The 21,003-nt window shown below is 36.1% G+C and overlaps 1 protein-coding gene across 2 annotated transcripts; it reads left to right on the forward strand.

Moving 5' to 3' along the window:
• Positions 1–11,720: 11,720 nt before the first annotated feature.
• On the forward strand, positions 11,721–20,988 carry LOC110788008 (probable sphingolipid transporter spinster homolog 2). 2 transcript variants are annotated; one of them, XM_021992640.2, is made up of 17 exons: positions 11,721–11,868; positions 12,031–12,223; positions 12,712–12,840; positions 13,653–13,754; positions 14,004–14,108; positions 14,189–14,264; positions 14,672–14,746; positions 15,531–15,633; positions 15,714–15,776; positions 16,807–16,870; positions 17,752–17,831; positions 18,264–18,340; positions 18,509–18,622; positions 18,786–18,905; positions 19,086–19,214; positions 19,587–19,665; positions 20,367–20,988. In XM_021992640.2, exons 2-17 carry the CDS (start codon positions 12,048–12,050, stop codon positions 20,477–20,479), a joined length of 1,605 nt encoding a protein of 534 aa, XP_021848332.2. In that variant the 5' UTR covers positions 11,721–11,868; positions 12,031–12,047; the 3' UTR covers positions 20,480–20,988. The 2 variants fall into 2 exon arrangements, with proteins under 2 accessions (XP_021848332.2, XP_021848333.2); XM_021992641.2 differs by having other exon boundaries at positions 11,854–11,868; positions 12,028–12,223.
• Positions 20,989–21,003: the final 15 nt, after the last annotated feature.

Genomic DNA, 21,003 nt, shown 5'->3' on the forward strand with positions numbered 1-21,003 from the left:
AATTTGAGTGGTTTCAATTATGAGGAAATCCATTTTCAATTAACAAAAACAATCATGGGAAATGGCTCAATCGTGAAAGTAATGACTTAGAGGTGATAATAAGATCGTTTGGATCAAGTTTGGTGTAACTAATACGTGTGTGTGACGAGTGCTCTTTATTAATGTACTAGTCTTATATGCATGCGATGCGTGCAAAATTATATAAATTCTAAAAATGGGGTGAGTGATTGTCTTTATCGTCTTTGTTTATCCCACCATTTCGACCTTCGATTTATAGTATTTTGATCTTTATTTTCGTCATTATAACTCTAAAACTACACATATTAGTCTATTAATATTATTGTAACTTTTTTAAATTAAATATTATCATAACATTACCTTATTCACTTTTTTATGAGAAGCATGTTTAATTAATGTGGCACAAATCACCATTATCAAAATTTTATTTTTAAAAGTGTAGATGATGTTTTCTGGTTCACCTATACATCAAAATATATACAAATCTTCCTGGCACCTAGAAAACTCCGCTCATTTATTTGTTGTGGTACCTAGAAAACTTGAGATTTCTTTTAATACTCCGTCAAATACGCAGAATCCAAGGCATTCCTCGGTTCACTTCCGATCGCGTTTTCTCTCTCTTCAACTCCTCCACCTTCTCCGACTTTCCCATCCTTTTGCGGTCACCATTCTCTCTCTCTTCTCTGACTCGACGGCAGCGTCACTCCCATTTTCTCTCTCCGCTCCGTGTACCTCCGCTCATCTGAGCCGCCTATCGTCACTGGAAATCTCTAGAATCATCTCAATTATTCTACTACGGGTATTTCTCCAAATTGAAGTGATTTTGCGCTGTTTAAGCTAAGAAGAGTGATATTATCTTCTGATTAAGGTGTAAGTTGTGTTGGATTATCATTGATATGCTGCTCTTTTTTTGTTGCCGGAGTAGATTGCTGAACAGTAGCCGTTGGATCTCCCTCGGCCATGGCGATTATTTCGAGATTTTCAGTGAGTTCTTCTTGTATCTGTTTGTCCAACTCGTTAATTGTTTGCGGAAAATGATTGAGTTTTATAGCTCTTTAATTTTAGGCGTTTTGTTATTATGGAGGCATTTACTGCTCCTTGATTTTAGGCGTTTTGTTAAGGCCTTTACTGCTCTTTGATTTTAGGCGTTACAGAATATAATAAGTCAATTACGTTAATTTTGGCAATTGTAATAATTTGTAATATTATTCCTTTTTTTCTGTATTGTTGACTTTTATTGACTGACTTTGTGGAGAAATGAGATAGAAAATTAGAATTCTTTCCTTGTTGTAGAAGATTTGGTGCGTGAGATAAGTGGGAGATTAATTTGACATATTTTGTTGATTAAACAGAAAATTTATGCGTGAGCGGGTCCCCTAATTTGTCGTCTTCCGTTTGATTCTTCTTTGCTGGATTGATTGCTGGTGTAATTAATTAATTTATTTATTAATGTTTTTTTTCAATTACCAAGAATATAATGGACTTTTCTATAGCATGATGAGTCATATTCGTATAGGGTATTTTAGGCGCATTTAGGTTGCATTATTAGGCATTTATATCATTTTAGTTGCATTTAGGATCACATTTGCATAAGTTATCGTTGTCGTACTCTATTACGCCCCGTTTGTGTTTTCTTAATGTTTCAGGTGATTTTACGGTCATTTGGATGCTTTCGGAGTGTTATGAGTTGATTTGGATGATGAACGGATGGAATGTTGACTCGAGGATCATTGCATATCTCTAGGGATAATTTTGAGTCAATAACGAAGCTAAACGCTATTTTTCTAAGCATCAAAACGGACAAGCGTTCACTCTTTTGATGATATCTCAAGTTCTACATGTCGGAATGAGGCGATTTTTATTGGCCTAGAAAGTAGACTTCAAGAGCTTTCCAACGACAGGTCACACGTCCTTATAGGCATTATAGAACAAGAGTTATGACATAAACAAGATGGCTCGACTATCCGATTCGCCCGAAGCCCAAAACGATGGCCCAATCTTCCCCTTGGGCGCGAAAACCAGCGACCCACCAGCGGGCCCGCTGGTTTCTCCGCCCAACTACTTCCACACGCGGGTTCATGCTTTCGTCTTGTTGATCGTCCAATTAAATCATAGCTTATGTAATTGTTATTTATTCCTATTTTGTTTAGAATTTAAGAAAGACTAAAATACCTCAAGGGAATTAATGTATTCCCTTATGCTTTTATTTTTTTTTACGTTTTAAAAATTCCCAGAACACTTGGACGCCAGTTGAGTTTTTTCTATTCTTCCCTTTTGTTTTCCATTGTTGAACCCTAGCTTTTCATCAATTCAATTCATCAATCTAAGGTATTTTTCATAATTTCTTTTGCTTTAATTCTTTCCTATTATTTTCGTTTCTTAGATTAATTCGTCCTATGATTATGAATCTTGTTTTTATTATTTATTTCACGCTTTGTAATTCAATTATGAGCGAGTAGTTTTATTCTAGGGCTAAGTTAGGGAAGCCATGTTTATACCATGATTGTTATGCAATAAAGTTTGCTAATCTATAGATTATTGCTCGAGTAATTCCAATTGATTTGTTCTTAATCGTTGATTCATGTTATCGGCCAATTTCATGGATTAATTATCTAGCTAATAGGAATTAGAATCGAAAGATCGTGTTTTTAGAGGCTTTGTACAATTGGCAATTCTGATTATGTTAGCGATCGTACTGCATATGTTGAATTGAAAGTGTTAAGACCCGACCGTAGGATTAGCATGTACTTTAATTACTCGGCCTAGTTTATTCGTTGTCGAATTGAATTGTGTTATTGGATTGGTATAAGCATGGTGAACCGAACAGACGCCCTAGACCTTTAATTCATTGATAAATTACGCATTTTTATTATTGTTTTAGCTTTAGTAGTTAATACTCAAACTCAACTTTCGTTATTGAAATAGTTCGTATAATTGGGAAAAAACTAATAGAACTTGTCTCCCTGTGGGATCGACCCGTATTTGCTAAGTATCTGCTAACAACAGACACCGTGCACTTGCGGTATCACTTTTTAATCTATCAAGTTTTTGGCGCCGTTGCCGGGGAGACGGTTCTATTTTTCTTTTTAGCTTTTATTTTTGGTGAGGCTACATTGTATATATTTTTTTCGGTTTGTGTATAAAATTCCTTTTTTAAAAAAATATATAAAATGACTTCTTTTTGTTTTCCTCAATTCGAGAATGAAGTGTTTTGGAGATATTATTATAGGCTCGGAGATTTTCTTGGTCCAAATCATCTTTTTGAACAATGGGAACTATGTATGGTGATTTATGAGGGATTGAATGAAGATACAAGATTGGTGTTGGATTCCATGAGTAGTTATATATTTGTGGAGAAGACTCCAGAAGAGTGTTGGGATTTGATCGAGAAATTAGGTAGAGATACATATGAGTGGGAGATGACAATGCATGTTGAACCTACTCTGCAAAATTTCTCTTTTCCTATTCCTCAAACTCACACCCCTCCCCCGTATTATTGTTCTTGTTGTCCTTGTCATGACCATGATACTTCTCTTTGTCCCTATAACGAGTCATATGTTAGTACTGTCAACCCTTTCCTTCGATTTGATATGCAAAATTTCCAACTCAAACCATCTTATTGTGACATGAAAATCCTTTATAATGATGATGATAATGATGGTGGATTTGTTGAGAATGTTAGTTCATTAGAGGAAGGTTATCATTTGACTCTCCATACTGATGAGGAAAAGTTGGATATAACGGAGACTTTGCAGGATAAAGAATCACTAATGGTTGTAGAATCGATGATTGAGAAACCATTGGTTGCGAAACTTTTGGTTGAAGATTTTAGTGACAAGTTTATTCACGAGGGTGAAATTGTAGGTAAAAGCATTAATGTTGAGCCTATATCTCCTCCCGCCTATGTCCCGCTCTCGCGGAGGCATGATCTTGTTCCTTCATCGCCCATGTTAAGTCTTTCGTACTTTATCAATAGGCCTCCATTCCATGATACAATTGACCTCGTCGACCTTGATGCTCATTCTAAAACGTTTACATTGCCCGAGGAGAAATTAGAAGGAAGTTGTAAATATTCTCCTTTTGATTTTTCTTCTACTTCTGATTCTTTTTCTTTTGGTTTTATTGTTTCTGCTTATTTATCTAATACCCTATTTGCGAGGATGAATGTGGTTTTACTCAAGCCATACGTAGTGCTCAATGACATGTTTGCAGGGGCATTTGATAAGTTACTCAAGGCGTTGGATTCTTCTGATTAACAATTTGAGTGAAGTCAAGCTAATGACTTAAAACGAGCGCTTATCGGGAGGCAACCCGATTCCTAACTTTCCTTCATTTCAATTTTCTTCATTTATTTCCATTTTAATTTAGTATTTCATTTCTAATTGCTTAATTTATTGAAAAAAATAAAATAAAAAAAGGAAACAACAAAAACACAAAAATATTTTCCTTTGAGTTCACTTGAATTCATAATTTTTTTTAGATTAGTTTTCGTTAATCGTATTTATTTATTTATATTGCGTTTAATTTTACTAACGATTTGTTTTCTTTTGAGTTCGCTTGAATTCATATTTTTATTTCATTTTAGATTAATTTTTCTTCAATCGTATTAATTTATTTATTTTTATGTGTTTAATATTTACTAACGATTCTAATTTTTGAGTTTAGTGGTGCTTGATTTTTTTTTTAGGATGTATAGGTGCAATAAGTTAATTCCAAAATTTTGATGCATTAACAAGCTTCGGTTCGCTCACTCATTGCCATTATGCTGCTGTATCGCTAATCCATCGTGTGCACGCCCACCCAGCGCTCAATCAGCTTGATCGCTGCTCTCTTGCACGCGAAATCCAGCGCATGCGCAGCGGGCCCGCTGGCCTGTAAACGTTCCAAAATCAAAGTCCCTGCCTTGCCCGCTGGCCATCCTGCTGCCACGCTGGTTTGCCGCCTATCCCAATTCAAATAATAATAAATAAAAAAAATCAACTCTCCAGCCCACGACCACACCCACGCATAAACTGCAGCCTCCATCACCGGCGCGCCACCCGCACCACCGGCGGACGACGCCACCACCCTCCACCTGCAACCCGGACACGTTCACCCCCAGTCCGCAAATTCCCCTCTCCGCTCTCTTTCACCACCCACGCAAAAACCTTCGAACTTCCCTCTATCTCGCACCACCCTACGGTCGGCCATCACCTCACTGGCGTTACGCCGGCGCCGAACCGTCGCTTGCAACTCGCCCAGCCAACACCCCCGTCGTACCTCTCTCCCTCGTGTGCGGTTCTCACTCAAGCACGAAACAGCAAACAACCCCCCACCCAACCACCATCACCCGTCGCACCCCTCCAACCATAACCGCCGCCGGCCGCCTGCAATACGGTGGTCGGCGCACCGCCTCACACCAGCCACCATCCGCCACCTTCCCACCCCCTTCTTCACCTCTCAAATCTCCCTCCTTCACCATTATTTGGTTCATGAATTAAAACCCTAACTTTTGAAATCAATTTGGGGGTTTTTGGTTCTTTGTGGATATTGGTAAATTGTGTAGTATTGTGGCTCGTTTGCGGAATTCACAACTAAATTATGGTCTTTGTGGTGCACAAAAGATATTAAAATTTCAATTTTTCTAAAGTTTATTCACTTGAATCACATTTTGAAAAGAAATTTGGAATTTTGATGACAATATTGGTTGTTGAATTCAAATGGTTATCGTTGTGAATATTATATGAATTATTTATTGAGATTGGTTAACGTTTGTTGATTGTTTGAGTTCAAATTGTTAGCATTGGGAGATAACTAATTATTGCTTGAACTATTCGTTGGGATTGATCGTGGAATCTTGAATTATGCACCATCTTGGTTGATTGGAGTACTTTAAATCGTGGTTGTTGCATCATGAAAGCAACTAAACCAACTAGCCCTCACCTAAATCCACCACATCATGGAGATTGGCTCTTTGCGTCATCAGTTTGAAGCTTGTGGCCACACCGCTTCTAGTATCGACAGTCCTATCGAGTGATACTCGACAGACGAGGCTCATCACGAGTGAGCACTTTCCATCTCTCTCCCTTGTTTGAGTTATATTGTTGCTATTTTCACAGTGAGGGCACTGTGTTTTGTTTAGCTTGGGGGAAGGATATCTATCTTTATTGCTTTCTAGTACAGTTTTATTGCTTTTTTAGGTGTTGTACGCTTTGTACCATCCATTAGGGGTGGGAGTTTACGTGCAACGAAAAAAAATGTACTGCTTTCCTAGTGTTATTGTTCAATTTAGTTGCATTTTTTGCATTCATATGTCTTTATACCCTGCATTGTGCAATTGACTTTCAAACTATGTTCGGGCTTTATTTGACTCGCTTGAGCTTCTTTTGAACTTAGTTATGATTCTGAAATTCAGTCGGTCATGCTATACATTGATAACTGCTTGGCATTGTGTGAACCAATTGAATGGTATGCGGTAAGATGTTGGTCTCGTGTCAAGAATAGCTAGCCAATTATCTTGTAGGTCACCTTACTATGTGTTTGTGTGATTGATGTGACTTGTTATCGTATGATTTTGGCTTGAGATTCATTAGTAGTTTAGTTGCAACTCACGCATGCCGCGTATGACAGAGGCCATTCTCTTAGGAAGCCTTCAGACGAACTTAGAAACATCAGTTCCTGCCTTTCATACCCATGTTGTAGCCTTGTCCGTTTATTGTTTTAACTCCACAAAATTGAGCCCTATTAGCCCCGTTGGTTACTTGTCCCGAGTCTAGCTTGGGGGAGCTTCGGTGTTCGTAATGGTTTCATTGATGTTGATTGATTGGCACACTAAGCCAATAGTTCGTGGTTCGAGGCTATGTTTGGATTTGTGGTTCGGAAATGGTGTATATTATTGTTGGCACCCAAGCTTGTAACAGTTAGCATTAGATTTATTTATGTACTTTCGATTTCATTATCTAGTTTCATTTTCATACCAAAATAAACAGAAAAAAAAAGAAAAAAAAAGAGAGAAAAATCAAAGAAAAATAAAAAAAAATATGTTTTTCGTTTTTGTATGTAATTTGAAGGCAAGGAAAGGGGAATGAAGAAAGATCATTGACATTATATTATGTTTTCCCTTGGTTGTAACTTGGTTGATTGTTCGGGTTTCATGGTTCGATGGAGTTGGATTTGCGGCATTATCACGCCGACGCATATAGTTCACATTTGCTCCCCAAGTTGGACCTTACTCTCACTTTTTCCCAAATTATACCCTACCCTTCCTTTTCACCTAGCCCCATTACAAGCTTATTATAAAGACCTCTTGATCTGCATGTTTGTTTCGTGATTGAATGAAAATCGTTTCTTGCTATTGTCATCTTACCCTATGTTGCATCATATATTTATATTCTACAAGGTATGCGGCGACGACTAGCTTGATTGAGAATAGTTTATGGCTAAGCTTGGTTGTTTCGATTGTGGATCACGATGCTTTGTGGTTCTATTTGTATCTGAGCTAGATTTCCGTCTCAATAACTCTGTTTGATTGTTTGCTCGAGAGTTAGGTTGGTCTTACCATGGTTTTATGAAAGTCAAGTGCGTCTTGCTTCTCTATCTTTGGTTTAGTGTTGCTTGGGGACAAGCAACAGTCTAGCTTGGGGGAATTTGATGAGTCATATTTGTATAGGGTATTTTAGGCGCATTTAGGTTGCATTATTAGGCATTTATATCATTTTAGTTGCATTTAGGATCACATTTGCATAAGTTATCGTTGTCGTACTCTATTACGCCCCGTTTGTGTTTTCTTAATGTTTCAGGTGATTTTACGGTCATTTGGATGCTTTCGGAGTGTTATGAGTTGATTTGGATGATGAACGGATGGAATGTTGACTCGAGGATCATTGCATATCTCTAGGGATAATTTTGAGTCAATAACGAAGCTAAACGCTATTTTTCTAAGCATCAAAACGGACAAGCGTTCACTCTTTTGATGATATCTCAAGTTCTACATGTCGGAATGAGGCGATTTTTATTGGCCTAGAAAGTAGACTTCAAGAGCTTTCCAACGACAGGTCACACGTCCTTATAGGCATTGTAGAACAAGAGTTATGACATAAACAAGATGGCTCGACTATCCGATTCGCCCGAAGCCCAAAACGATGGCCCAATCTTCCCCTTGGGCGCGAAAACCAGCGACCCACCAGCGGGCCCGCTGGTTTCTCCGCACAACTACTTCCACACGCGGGTTCATGCTTTCGTCTTGTTGGTCGTCCAATTAAATCATAGCTTATGTAATTGTTATTTATTCCTATTTTGTTTAGAATTTAAGAAAGACTAAAATACCTCAAGGGAATTAATGTATTCCCTTATGCTTTTATTTTTTTTTTACGTTTTAAAAATTCCCAGAACACTTGGACGCCAGTTGAGTTTTTTCTATTCTTCCCTTTTGTTTTCCATTGTTGAACCCTAGCTTTTCATCAATTCAATTCATCAATCTAAGGTATTTTTCATAATTTCTTTTGCTTTAATTCTTTCCTATTATTTTCGTTTCTTAGATTAATTCGTCCTATGATTATGAATCTTGTTTTTATTATTTATTTCACGCTTTGTAATTCAATTATGAGCGAGTAGTTTTATTCTAGGGCTAAGTTAGGGAAGCCATGTTTATACCATGATTGTTATGCAATAAAGTTTGCTAATCTATAGATTATTGCTCGAGTAATTCCAATTGATTTGTTCTTAATCGTTGATTCATGTTATCGGCCAATTTCATGGATTAATTATCTAGCTAATAGGAATTAGAATCGAAAGATCGTGTTTTTAGAGGCTTTGTACAATTGGCAATTCTGATTATGTTAGCGATCGTACTGCATGTGTTGAATTGAAAGTGTTAAGACCCGACCGTAGGATTAGCATGTACTTTAATTACTCGGCCTAGTTTATTCGTTGTCGAATTGAATTGTGTTATTGGATTGGTATAAGCATGGTGAACCGAACAGACGCCCTAGACCTTTAATTCATTGATAAATTACGCATTTTTATTATTGTTTTAGCTTTAGTAGTTAATACTCAAACTCAACTTTCGTTATTGAAATAGTTCGTATAATTGGGCAAAAACTAATAGAACTTGTCTCCCTGTGGGATCGACCCGTATTTGCTAAGTATCTGCTAACAACAGACACCGTGCACTTGCGGTATCACTTTTTAATCTATCATAGCACGACACCAAAAGTATAATTACGAAATTAACCTCGGATGTTCCTTATAGAATATAGTTGATAAAGTTGACAATTGGTTTTTATTTTTCCCAATTGAGATGGAGATCTGTTGAGGTTTAGCTTCATTCTTTCGTTTGATGTCTTGGATTTGCAGTCAATTTTTGATTGCTTCAACGCAAATATTTTCCCAATTTCGTTCGGCTCGGCTCCTCTAAATATGATGTCGTTCCTGTGTTTCCAAATAGCCAATAATCCTTTTTCAAACTAGTTTATTGTAGCCGCGGGGATGAATTGTTGTTGACATCTTTGGTGTAAATTTTCATAATTGATTGATTATATACGTTAGATCGTGATTGATGATTAGCATTAAATAGTCAATTTTCTAAAATTCAATTTGATTAAAAAACGTCAGTTAGATGTAGGGATTAATTGTTGTTGACTTCTTTGCTGTAAATTTTCACAATTGATTGAGTATATACGTTAGAATTTCGTGATTGATGATTAGCATTAAATAGTCAGTTTTCTATATAGTCAGTTTTCACAATGGTTGTTGACTTTGCACGAGCATAGCGATGGATCAAATAAATTTTTCTTTTTAATTAAAATTTTCGGTAAAATGAATTTTTCCGATTTGTTAAATTTTCAGCTTTTGAAATGAATAAATTTTCAGCTTTTTAAATCAATAAGTAATCAGCCTTTAATAAGCTTTTTAATTGAATTTAATTATAATATGTGAAGGGTAGTTTAGTCTATTTCATAGGGGACATCGATCAAAAGTGCAATTACTAAATTGAACTCATGTGTTCCCTTATAAAATACTAGTTTTATATGCACGCGATGCGTGCGAATATAAAAAAAACAAATTTGTGTTATTACATTGAAACCTGAAATAACATGTAAAAAATATAATATAAATGCAATGCGTGCGAATGATAGAGTCGAACACATATAAGTAGATTGATTAAAATGGTAAGAATTTATTTAAGGGGCTAGATTGATTAAAATGCTTCTTTGGACTTTTCCTATTGGATATGTTATCATTATATTCTCTATTCTATACGTGTGGAGGGTATTTTAGTAATCCAATGGGGACACTAAAAGTGGATTTACTAAAATAACCCCACCTCTTCACTTATAATAGAGATAGAAATTATTTTTCCTTTAAAGCGAAGTTCTTTTCCCAAGCCATCTCATCAAGGCCTAGCCCCAAAAACCCGTCCTCAGTTCGGATTGCAGGCTGCAACTCGCCGGCCCAGCACTGGGATGAGGAGGAGCCGCCACCTTTTGCGTTGTCTAGTAAGATTTTCATAAAAATAAAAGAGAAAAATGGAATAGGGACTTTTTGTCGCGAAAAAAATGAAACTTCTAAAAAAGTACTTGTGTGACGCGTGGATGTAATTATGTAAACTAGTTTAGTTGATCGGTAAAGTATTGTGAAGGCGCTACCCAAGACCTGGAATTGAATCCCGTTTACACTATTGCATTCCACTTGATAGTTGGTACTAATTAATTTTGTTCTAGTCAAGCCAAATTAGTTGTCCATTAAATATCACAAGTACTATATTTATAAAATACTCCGTGTATATATAATAAAATAATTAGTAATTGTTTAATAGTCTTTTAAAGTTCTATTTTTTTTTTATGACTAGTTTGTGATTTTGGTGGGAATACATGATTTAAATAGAGGTGAAATTTGAAGGTTGGAAGAATCAGGGGCGGAATTAGAGGGGGCCGGCGGGAGCCATGGTTCCCCCATGAGGCCATGATATGTTTAACTGTTTAAGTATTAAATATGCTCTTTTAGCACATGTCTAGTATAGCTCAAGTGGTTATTTTCCTAAAAAAATAGAGCTCTTTGGATATCTCTAAATTATAACAAACAACAGAAGAAACAATTGGAAAAAAAATTGATGGATGAAAAAAGAAAATGGCACATGTCATTTATATAGTTTTGCTTTTTAAATACTATGTATAAATTTAAAACATTAATTCCCATAACTTCCAAGCAATAATTTCCATTTGAATGAAAACTCAAATCATGAAATATCGAACGTTAATCGGACAACAAGTTGCAATGCTTGACCATGAATTGGATAAAATTTCGAAATTTTGAGTTGAGTCATGTAAATGTGTAATCGATACGAGTTAATCATACAAGGTTTAATCACGAGCGTTGAGTCGCATAATTGATAGAGTTAATCGGGTAAGGACTGACCATGCGTCTCATAAAACTAAACTTATACTCCATGTGAACCGTGAATTCGTTATGACGTGAATGCAAATAATAAACCCAAATGACGAGGTTTGAGTATGATTCGGAAAAGAATCCAAAAATATCGCAACTCCCGCAATATCCTTCATCACCAAATCATTTAATCTCTTATCATATTTGTTTTTTTTAAAAAAAATTTGACCCACACCAATTTTCCTTATTATTATCGGATTTTCAAAAGATTATTGGTTTTTTTTTCCAAAAGATGGTCCTAAAAAAAATGAATTTAATCAACTTTTTTGACGCCAAATGTGGGCACCAACAGCGACATTAGAGTCAATAGAAAATCAAATTCTTTTGATCTAATCTTGGTAACATTTTCAAAGATTAATAAATTTCCATTTTTTTAACCTTAATTGCAAAAAATTGAAAATTGAAAATTGAAAATTGAAAAAGAAGGTGATATTTCTTTGCTTTGCTGATTTCTTCAACCTACCATTCAACATCACATTCCGTAATTCTGAAATCAGAAAGACTGGTGTCAATTCGAATTACCAGAAAAAATCAAAAATAAATTTTACTCTTTTTTTGTTTTTTTTTTTTTTTTTTTTTTTTAAGTAGGTGGGCTCATTTTATAGATGGGAGTTGAAGAACAGCCAAAACCAGCAGCAGAAGATTCAAAGGATTCTTCAGTTCCCGTTGTTGTTGTTGTTGCTGTCACTTCGGAAGGAGAACCAAAAACTCAAGAACAGAAAATGGTGGTTTCAAAGATCAGGAATTCTGCCCCTCAGCCTTCATGGTTTACCCCCAAAAGGTATCTCCTCTTTTTTTCTGGGTGTTTGACTTTTGGTTGTTTATGATACTTATAATTCTGGGGTTTTAAAAAGTTGCAATTTTGTGTCAAAATTTTGGGTTTCTGATTTGATTTGTTTGGAAGATTTGAAGTATGGGTAATTGGGTATTCTTTTGTTGATTTTTAAAGGTTGAATTTTATGTTTACTTTGATGGGTGTTTGCATAATTGAGGTTTTTTTTGTTGATCATTCTGTATAATTTAGAGTGGTTTTCTACTACATTTTGGGTGTTAATAAGAGATGGGTTATGAGAATTTAAAGTGGAATTGGTGTAGAGTGGAAAGTCTGATCACCGCGAACCTTTGCTTGAAGTTAGGTTTTAGTTTTTATGCTGCTTCTCCAGAATTGGACTTTTGTTGTTTGGATTGTCATCCTTTTTGGTCTTTGATTATTGTGCGGATTGCGGATTTGGACGTGTGAGAGCTCATTGTGTGCATTTTTTTTTGCAGGTTATTGGCATTGTTTTGTGTGATTAATATGATAAATTATTTGGATCGAGGAACAATTGCTAGCAATGGTATTAATGGTGAACGCAAGACTTGTGAGGATGGCATTTGCTCTAGTGGCAGTGGTATTCAGTAAGCTCTATAAACTGAATACTTGTAACTTCATTATTGCTTCAGGGTTGTGATATTAGGACTCAGTGTCACTGAAATTAATAATATTTATGGTGAGGCATGGTTAATATTTAACTCATAAGTACCAGTCAATATTGACAGATGTTTGGGACTTTTGTGAGAGAAATTGTGGCAATCTGTTGGGATGACTGTTCCTTTTTACATGTTGTTTTGCTGAAATATCCTTGTGATTACTTGCCCGTATTAGGAGCGAAGTTAGGGACGCTGGCGGCCAATATTGAAATCAAATTATATTGTAAATTATAGTGTTTGGAAACCTATTGGATCCCTATTACTGCCCAAAGAGCTGCACAAATGATTAATTTTCCTGTAATCCACACTCTGGTTCTTGATAATGTACTGACAGATGGAAAATATGAACATGTGACAGGGAACACACACAATATGAACATGGGACAGGCACAGTCATATTTAGCTGCACTTGTACGCACATGAATCCTTTAGTACAATGTCTATTTAGGAATTTTTCTGATCAATAATTATTTTTCACTGTCAGTTTTTCAATTAAACTCATTGTCAACTCTCCCCTGTGTATTTTGTCCTTTCACATGATACAAAAGTACATAATTTTTTTAAAGTATAGATGGACTGGAATATACGGGCTATTTTTGTTTTCTTGCTGGTGTTTACTTATTCACTGTGTATCTTTGGGACTTATCCTGTTCGTGAAGGATATTTGCTAGCCATCTCTACTAACCTTTTTTGTGTTTCTCCTCAAGATTTGATCTTATTGTTGTGCTTAATTTATCTAGGGGAGAATTTAATTTGAGCAATTTTGAAGATGGTGTGCTATCATCCGCTTTCATGGTTGGACTCCTATTGGCCTCCCCGGTATTTGCTACATTAGCAAAGAGGTGGGTAGTTACGCGTTCTGCTTTAACGTCAGAATTCTGCTTTTTCCCCCTTCTCGCAAAGACTTTGTTTTGGACTGATTGAAGAGGAAGCATGCCTAAAGCTATCTTTTATGTTTTGAGCTGGAAACTTCAACGGAAAAGAAAACCTCAAAGTAACTGCGAGGGGATGTGATTATTTACTGTTGGTGTGCACAAAGCTGTGTGATGAGACTGATGACAGTGTAAATGGCTCTTTTTTTGGCTTTGCAGTGTGAATCCGTTTAGATTAATTGGAGTTGGATTGTTAGTCTGGACTATTGCTGTAATTGGCTGTGGGTGCTCGTGGGATTTCTGGTCCATATCCGTTTTCCGGATGTAAGTCCAATCTGAGTCTGTTCACTGTTCTGCGTATTTTTCTGATCTTACTCATAGGATTTTCTTTCTTTCTTTCTCAGGCTTGTTGGTGTAGGTGAGGCGTCATTTATCAGCCTTGCAGCACCCTTCATTGATGATAATGCCCCTGATACTCAGGTACCTGTTTATCCTCTTTAACCTGTTTCTTGAGGTGTAGGGGACAGCTTAAAATTGTACCATCTTACATCTTGTATTCTGAAAATGAATGCAATATTAGTTTAATTCTATAATGGGTATCATTAATGAAGTACTCCAGTCTTTATCTCCTGCTATCACTCTCACATTCATGCTGCAACCTTTATATTCAAAAATCCTGAATGACTGTGGTCAATTTACCAGTGGACTACTGTAGAGTTGTGAGTTCATTGCCCTCATGGCCTGACAATTCCAAACTTTTTGTGTTTCTTGACTTTCTTCCTGCTACCCAAGTGCCCGTACATAAATGTGCTGGGGTATTTTTGCACTGACCATGCAACATGATCAACCAAGCTGCATATTTGATACTTTGTATTTTGTTGTTTCAGAGAACAGCATGGCTCGGATTCTTTTACATGTGTATACCGGTTGGATATGCAGTTGGCTACATTTTTGGCGGTTTGGTACGTTCGCTGAACTTAGCTGTCATTGAAGATCATGCTTAGAGCCAACTTTTATGCATCTTTAAAATGTTTCCATTTGCCAATGTCCGTAGTTGTTGTCCTTAAGTAATCCTGGGTTCATATGTTTGTCTCTGCAGTATTGTCCTTGTGAAATCTTTTGGTTTTCTGCTTGGTCGGGTTTTTGCCTCAACTCGATCAAACAGTATGATATTAGCTCAACTTATTCTAGGTTTCTTGAGTAGCTTCAAAAAGCTCAGCTTACATTAAATATTTGCTGTATATTATATGCGGTGTATTTATATATATTCCCTACATCTCATTTTACTTGCTCCATTTGACCAATTTTCGTGAGAGTTTTTTGGTCAAAATGGAGCGAGTAAACTGCGACGGAGGGAGTAGTTATTGAGCTCTTTTTTTTAATAAACCTTAAATCATAACTTTTTAATTTGTTTTTGTAGTTTGCGACATGTGTACAACTTATGTGTAGTATGTGCTTAAGACAATAACAAGTACAAATTAGAAAGTTGAAATACAGAAATAAAGTTATCACAACAAATATAAAGTACTTCCAACATATTCAAAATAATCACTTCACTAATGTTTGCAAATTATAATTCATCAACAAGAGCTCAATCGTAAGTCAACTTGAGAAAGCCTGAACTCGAGCTCAGTTTGTCTCATTATCACCAATTAATCCACTATATCAGCGTGCCTTGTGCTTGCTTTAAAATCACTTATTAGGCTGATTTCCTTTTCACCAATCTGACTTGTTTCAATATTCTAGGTTGGAAGCCATCTTGCGTGGCGGTGGGCTTTTTGGTTTGAGGCAATCTTGATGCTTCCATTTGTTGTTTTAGGATTTGTTATGAAACCACTGCAATTAAAAGGTTTGTGATTTCTCCATGTACTAGTTTTTAAGCTTATACTGCTGCTTGCTATCACTTATTTTCTTCCTTTCCTTCTTAAGGATTTGCACCTGCCGGATCCAAAAAGGCGTCGTCTGTGGAGACACTTGCCCCTGATGCGCTAGGTGTGCATGAAAATTCGGTGCCCCTTTAAATGTTTTTAATATTACACTATATCATCGAGCATTTACATATGTTTTGTGTTCTGTATCTCAAATTTTATGTTTACATGGCTCCATATGCTTTTGAAGGATCACACAGCATAGGCGTACACAGTACATGTTCTTTTACTTGTGTTGAAGTAATTTTATGTATGATGTTCTCACTGCGATTGACCACTCATAAAACATGCACTGAATCATCATTTTTAGCTCTATGGACATCTAGATTCAGTGAATACATGTCTGTTCAGGACTTCAGGATGTGCTCCATGAGGCAGTTCCAGAATATTAAGCATGTCATTGTTTTACTTCGGGCATGGCTGGGTTGTCTGAAATCATTATGAGAAGGCATTTTATGGGCTCAAATACTGTACTCTTGCCTTTTTTGTCTCACTGTTCCTGCTTTCTCCATGTTATATATTCTGTGCTAGTTCAGGTAGAATTATTTGAATGTTTAACATATGGGGAGGAAACGTTATTTGCATGTGTGAAAGAAAACCTAAAATCTTAGCTACTACACCAAACAGATACGGAGTAGTATGTTAGTAAACAATTTATGAGTTTACATTTGCTTAGCTGGAAAAGTGAATCTATTTAGACGCTCTGTCAAATTTATCTTCTATTCTTCCACGTCTCTGCCTACCTTCTCGATACAAGCGCTCCTTGTGCCTCGTGCTAACACCTACCACCAGTTATTTGGTGATGCCCTGACTTCAGCTATTATCTTTGGCAGTTGTAATCCTTTTGGGTTTACTGCATTCTTAACTCCTCCATTTTGAGGAGTACATAGACTTTATACACTTGTCTACTCTCATTTGTTGGTAGAGGACAGAAGCGGATCAATTCTTTTGTTTGGTGACTGTCCTTTTTTTTCTTCCTGTTCTGAATCTCTGAACGAGATGCTAAATTCACTTTTTCTATGAATGTCAATAGATTTTTAGTCTTCGATTTTTTTTACACGGTCCTTTATGATTTGGTCTGCATTGTCTTGCAGAGTCGGAGATTCCAGTTACTGATAACAGTGAGGAGAAAGGTGATAATATGGATGAAGCTTCCAAGTAAGTTTAACCTTCCGGTGATCACAATTATGTTTTGGTGCATAACTTAAGTATGTCTTATCCAGTGGAGTCGGATTACCATTATTAGACTCGATGAGGGTAAAAAAGCAACCAGTTAACAGGAGAGCACAACCTGTAAAGAAGTAACTTAACGAATTACGGACGAAAAGGTTCTTGAGGCCAGATGTAGAAATGATATTAACATCTTCCTGATTTGATCCATATGGACTGCATAGTTTGCTTCAAAGTTAGATATGCCGAAGTTGCGGCGTTTCCCGAAGTAGACGCAATTGAGACAATGAAGGTTGGAGAGAGGCTTTTGGAGGGAATTGACATATTTTTTAGTATACTCCCTTCATCTCAATTCTGAATCAACATATACCAAAAAAAGCTGTCCCCATTCTATGTGAACATTCTATATTAGTTTTTTTTTTTCTTTCAACTTTATCTCTAAAGTTAGAACCCGCTCTCGCCCACCTCTTAAATACTATCTAACTACAGATTTGAACTAACGCCTTAGGAAATTTAGTTCTCTTCCTCTTACCCATCTACATCCCTCACTATTTAGTATAGTGCTATTATGCTATTCTATCCATTTCATAATTGGGATTTATACTAAGTTAAGTCACAAATCCGATTTATTATACAATGCTATGATTTCAATTTTGCCCTTTTCTAGAATTTAACTTAATGTGAAATACTTTATGCAAGAGTTATATAGTCAACTAACCTTTGTTTTTAAATATAAGTCCTTTAATTATTAATTTTTCTTAAAAAAATACAATGAAATGCCCTATCTTTTCAAGTGATGTTCATATGTGATATGTCTCACGATTTATTCTAATTTTTACCTATTTCCTTTGATCTTGAACTTACTGCAGCTCAGGGAATGTGTTTACAAGATTTCTGAGTGACATGAAGGCACTTCTTTCTGATAAGGTTTATGTTGTCAACGTTCTAGGTACTTCTATATTCTTCTGTAATGAGACTTATATCATCATCCTTGGCTTATGTTGCCGAGCTGATATTGTTTAGAGAATAGTAAACATTATTTTCTTTGTTTGTACTTTCTAAGGGTTATGAATAAGAATTAAATACATTTCTCAAAATGGTACGGAGTAAGGAATTTATGACAAAATCATGCTTTGTTAAGTGATGACAAATGTTTACTAATTCTAATTTGGGGGATATATTTCCCTAATCATATTGTTAAGGGCTTCTTTTTCATTTTCTTTTTGTAGCATTTACTAAGTTTTTTTTTCTTCCCTCTCTAAATTCTAAAATTGACTAAATAAGAAATGCTTTTCGTAGCCTATGACAGATGGCCTCCTTAGGTCATTATTTGGCCGATCAGATGCTTAGAAAATTTATGTGTATTTATTGGTTTCTCCAGGTTATATAGCGTACAACTTTGTTTTGGGTGCGTACTCATACTGGGGACCAAAGGCTGGTTACAATATTTATAAAATGGTAAGCTCTCACTTATTTTCTTGGGGTTGAGAGTGAAGAGGTCAGAGCTTACAACCAGTCCGTGGATAGGAATATTTCCATACATAAGAAGATGTAACTTGTGGCAATGTGCTTGTAACATGAATGCATTAACTGTAACTAACTTGACAATGTGGGTGATATTGATAGGCTAATGCAGATATGGTCTTTGGCGGGATCACAGTTGGTTGTGGATTGGCTGGAACTATAGGAGGAGGTCTCCTTCTTGATTACGTCAACTCCTCAATTTCCAATGCTTTTAAGGTAGGGAAGTACTTGATGGCTATTTTCTGGTCATATCATAATGGCTAGCACTGATCAACTGTCTTTTTATACATGCTGTCACACTCTTCATATTAGTCATTTCTATGATCTATTTCATCATGTATAGTGTGTGTTTTAATATACTCCTTTGGAATAATTGCAGCTTCTCTCTGCATCAACGTTTCTCGGAGCTGTGTTTTGCTTCAGTGCTTTCTGTTTCAAGAAAGAGATATATTTCCTCATTTTCTTCGCAATTGGTGAACTGCTAGTCTTTGCAACTCAGGTAAATTAAGAAAAGTCATCTATTCAAAGGTTTCCTTGGGGCTTCTTTGTTATCATTAAGTGGCATTCATATCAAAATAATATGACAGGAAGAGATTCAAATGATAACAGAAAATTAGAATCAAACATATCTATCTATCTATCTATTGTATTGATATATTGATCTTGTTCCAAATTGCAGGCCCCTGTAAATTATGTGTGTCTACACTCTGTTAAGCCCAGTTTACGACCACTTTCTATGGCCATGTCCACAGTTTCAATTCATGTGTTTGGTGATGTACCTTCCTCGCCCCTTGTTGGTGTTCTGCAGGTAATGTGCTACTTTATCTTCTGCTGTAATGATGTTTTTATAGTCATGACAGGTTAACCACATGGTTCACATCTTAAACTTGATTATAGTGTTCTAAGATGGAAAGCACACATGTTTTTATAGTACATACTAGATTAGGTCCCGTGCACGCACGGATTTTCTAAAATTATTTAGCCAGTTTTCTATAATATATTTGACTAAAAATATTTCTCTCCTAAGTTACTACATAATTAATAAATCTTGAACATTACTCACTTAACCATCTTGCGATTTCAGTCCTATTACATATTGCATATTTTATATGCTTAATATGCTAATTATACCAAAATATTCATAATTGGAGGATACTGAAATGTTTAATACATGCTGCAGGATCATATTCATAATTGGAGGAAGACGACTCTAAGTTTGACTTCTATTCTGTTTCTAGCAGCTGCGATATGGTTTATAGGTAAGAGTATCGTCTGCATTTTTATTTTTATTTTTATATTTATTTTTATATTTATTTTTATTTTTATGACCTTTGATTTCTGAGCCCAACCTTTCCTCCTGCTCCCTTCCCCTGGAAAAAAGAAAACAAGGCATGCATGTTAAGACACTGTCCACTGCACAAAATGTGGTAAATCCTGCACTTACCTTTTTCCTAGTCTAAGAAAGACTTTAACACACATCTAAATTGCTTCTATGTGGAAGGATATCCTCTAGAACGATCCATATCCATGTTAGTGTGTGTCAATTGCCTTTAGTAGGTTAGCTAGAACTAGACCTTCTGAAATCAATCGGTGAGTTAGGGTTTCAGGTTAGGTAAGTTTGGATTTGGTACAGGTCGGTTTTTGTTTGGCTTTTGGGTTAAATCAATTTTCAGGTTTTTGGTTAAAAAAATTGGTGGGTTCTGGGTCGGGTAAAGAAGATTTGTTGACCCTAGAGCCCAAGTCATCATAATGAGTCGTAATACGGTAAACTTTATCTCTTATTCTCTTCCCTTGCCCAACTTTTTAGTTTTTACCCCTCGGAGTTTAATTGTTTAACTATATATTAATGGGTTGTATCTTGTATATTACACTAGTAATTCCATAAGGAACTTGTTTAGTTTCAGTAGCTTTGTTATGTGTTGCTTAGCATGAAATTCACAAAACTTTTTTATGGTGGCAGGGATCTTTTTGCGCAGTCCAGACAAATTCAATGAAGAGAGTGAACATAAAACTAGCGAACTTAACAACACAAACAAAGCACCACTATTAGACGAGGAGGCAAATACTGCATAGTTCAGCCTATGTTTCTGGATCCTTAGCACTCCTCACTCACTCCAACAGGAGCAGGAGCCGGAGCCGGAGCCGGAGCCGGAGTTGACTCTTGCCTCTTCTTTTTGGAATGGAATTTTCATGTTCTGACACCATATAACTCAACATAGGCTTCAGCCTTCACCTATAATTCTCATAGAATCTGGCGTCAATTGTATATATTCTTTCTCTTTTGTGAGTAAATGTTAGGAATATGCCTTGGTTTTTGTAGGCGATCAATTCATTCATTTTCGCTTTTCACTTTTCACTTTTCACTTTTCACTTTTCACTTTTCACTTTTCACTTTTCACTAGTAGAGGAGAGGAGAGGATCATCGTTTAACTTTTTCTGTTCTGCTACTTGCCTGTATAGTTAACCATTAAAGTAAAGTAGGATTCAACCGTTACTGTATGGTTCATGAATCATCATTCTAAAGTTACCTAGAATCGTGCTTATCTGGAATATCAAGCAATCAGGAAATCTTTACGGAGTAATTTGTTTTGCGGCAG

This window comes from Spinacia oleracea, chromosome 4 (genome assembly GCF_020520425.1).
Source record: "Spinacia oleracea cultivar Varoflay chromosome 4, BTI_SOV_V1, whole genome shotgun sequence".
Taxonomy (NCBI): domain Eukaryota; kingdom Viridiplantae; phylum Streptophyta; class Magnoliopsida; order Caryophyllales; family Amaranthaceae; genus Spinacia; species Spinacia oleracea.

What these genes read in the sequence shown, in the direction of transcription:
- LOC110788008 (XM_021992640.2), top strand. Translation starts at nt 12,048, where the DNA reads ATGGGAGTTGAAGAACAGCCAAAACCAGCAGCAGAAGATTCAAAGGAT. An exon ending in TCATGGTTTACCCCCAAAAG is followed by an intron (nt 12,224 to 12,711) that starts GTATCTCCTCTT and finishes TTTTTTTTGCAG; the next exon opens with GTTATTGGCATTGTTTTGTG. An exon ending in CCCTTGTTGGTGTTCTGCAG is followed by an intron (nt 19,215 to 19,586) that starts GTAATGTGCTAC and finishes TACATGCTGCAG; the next exon opens with GATCATATTCATAATTGGAG.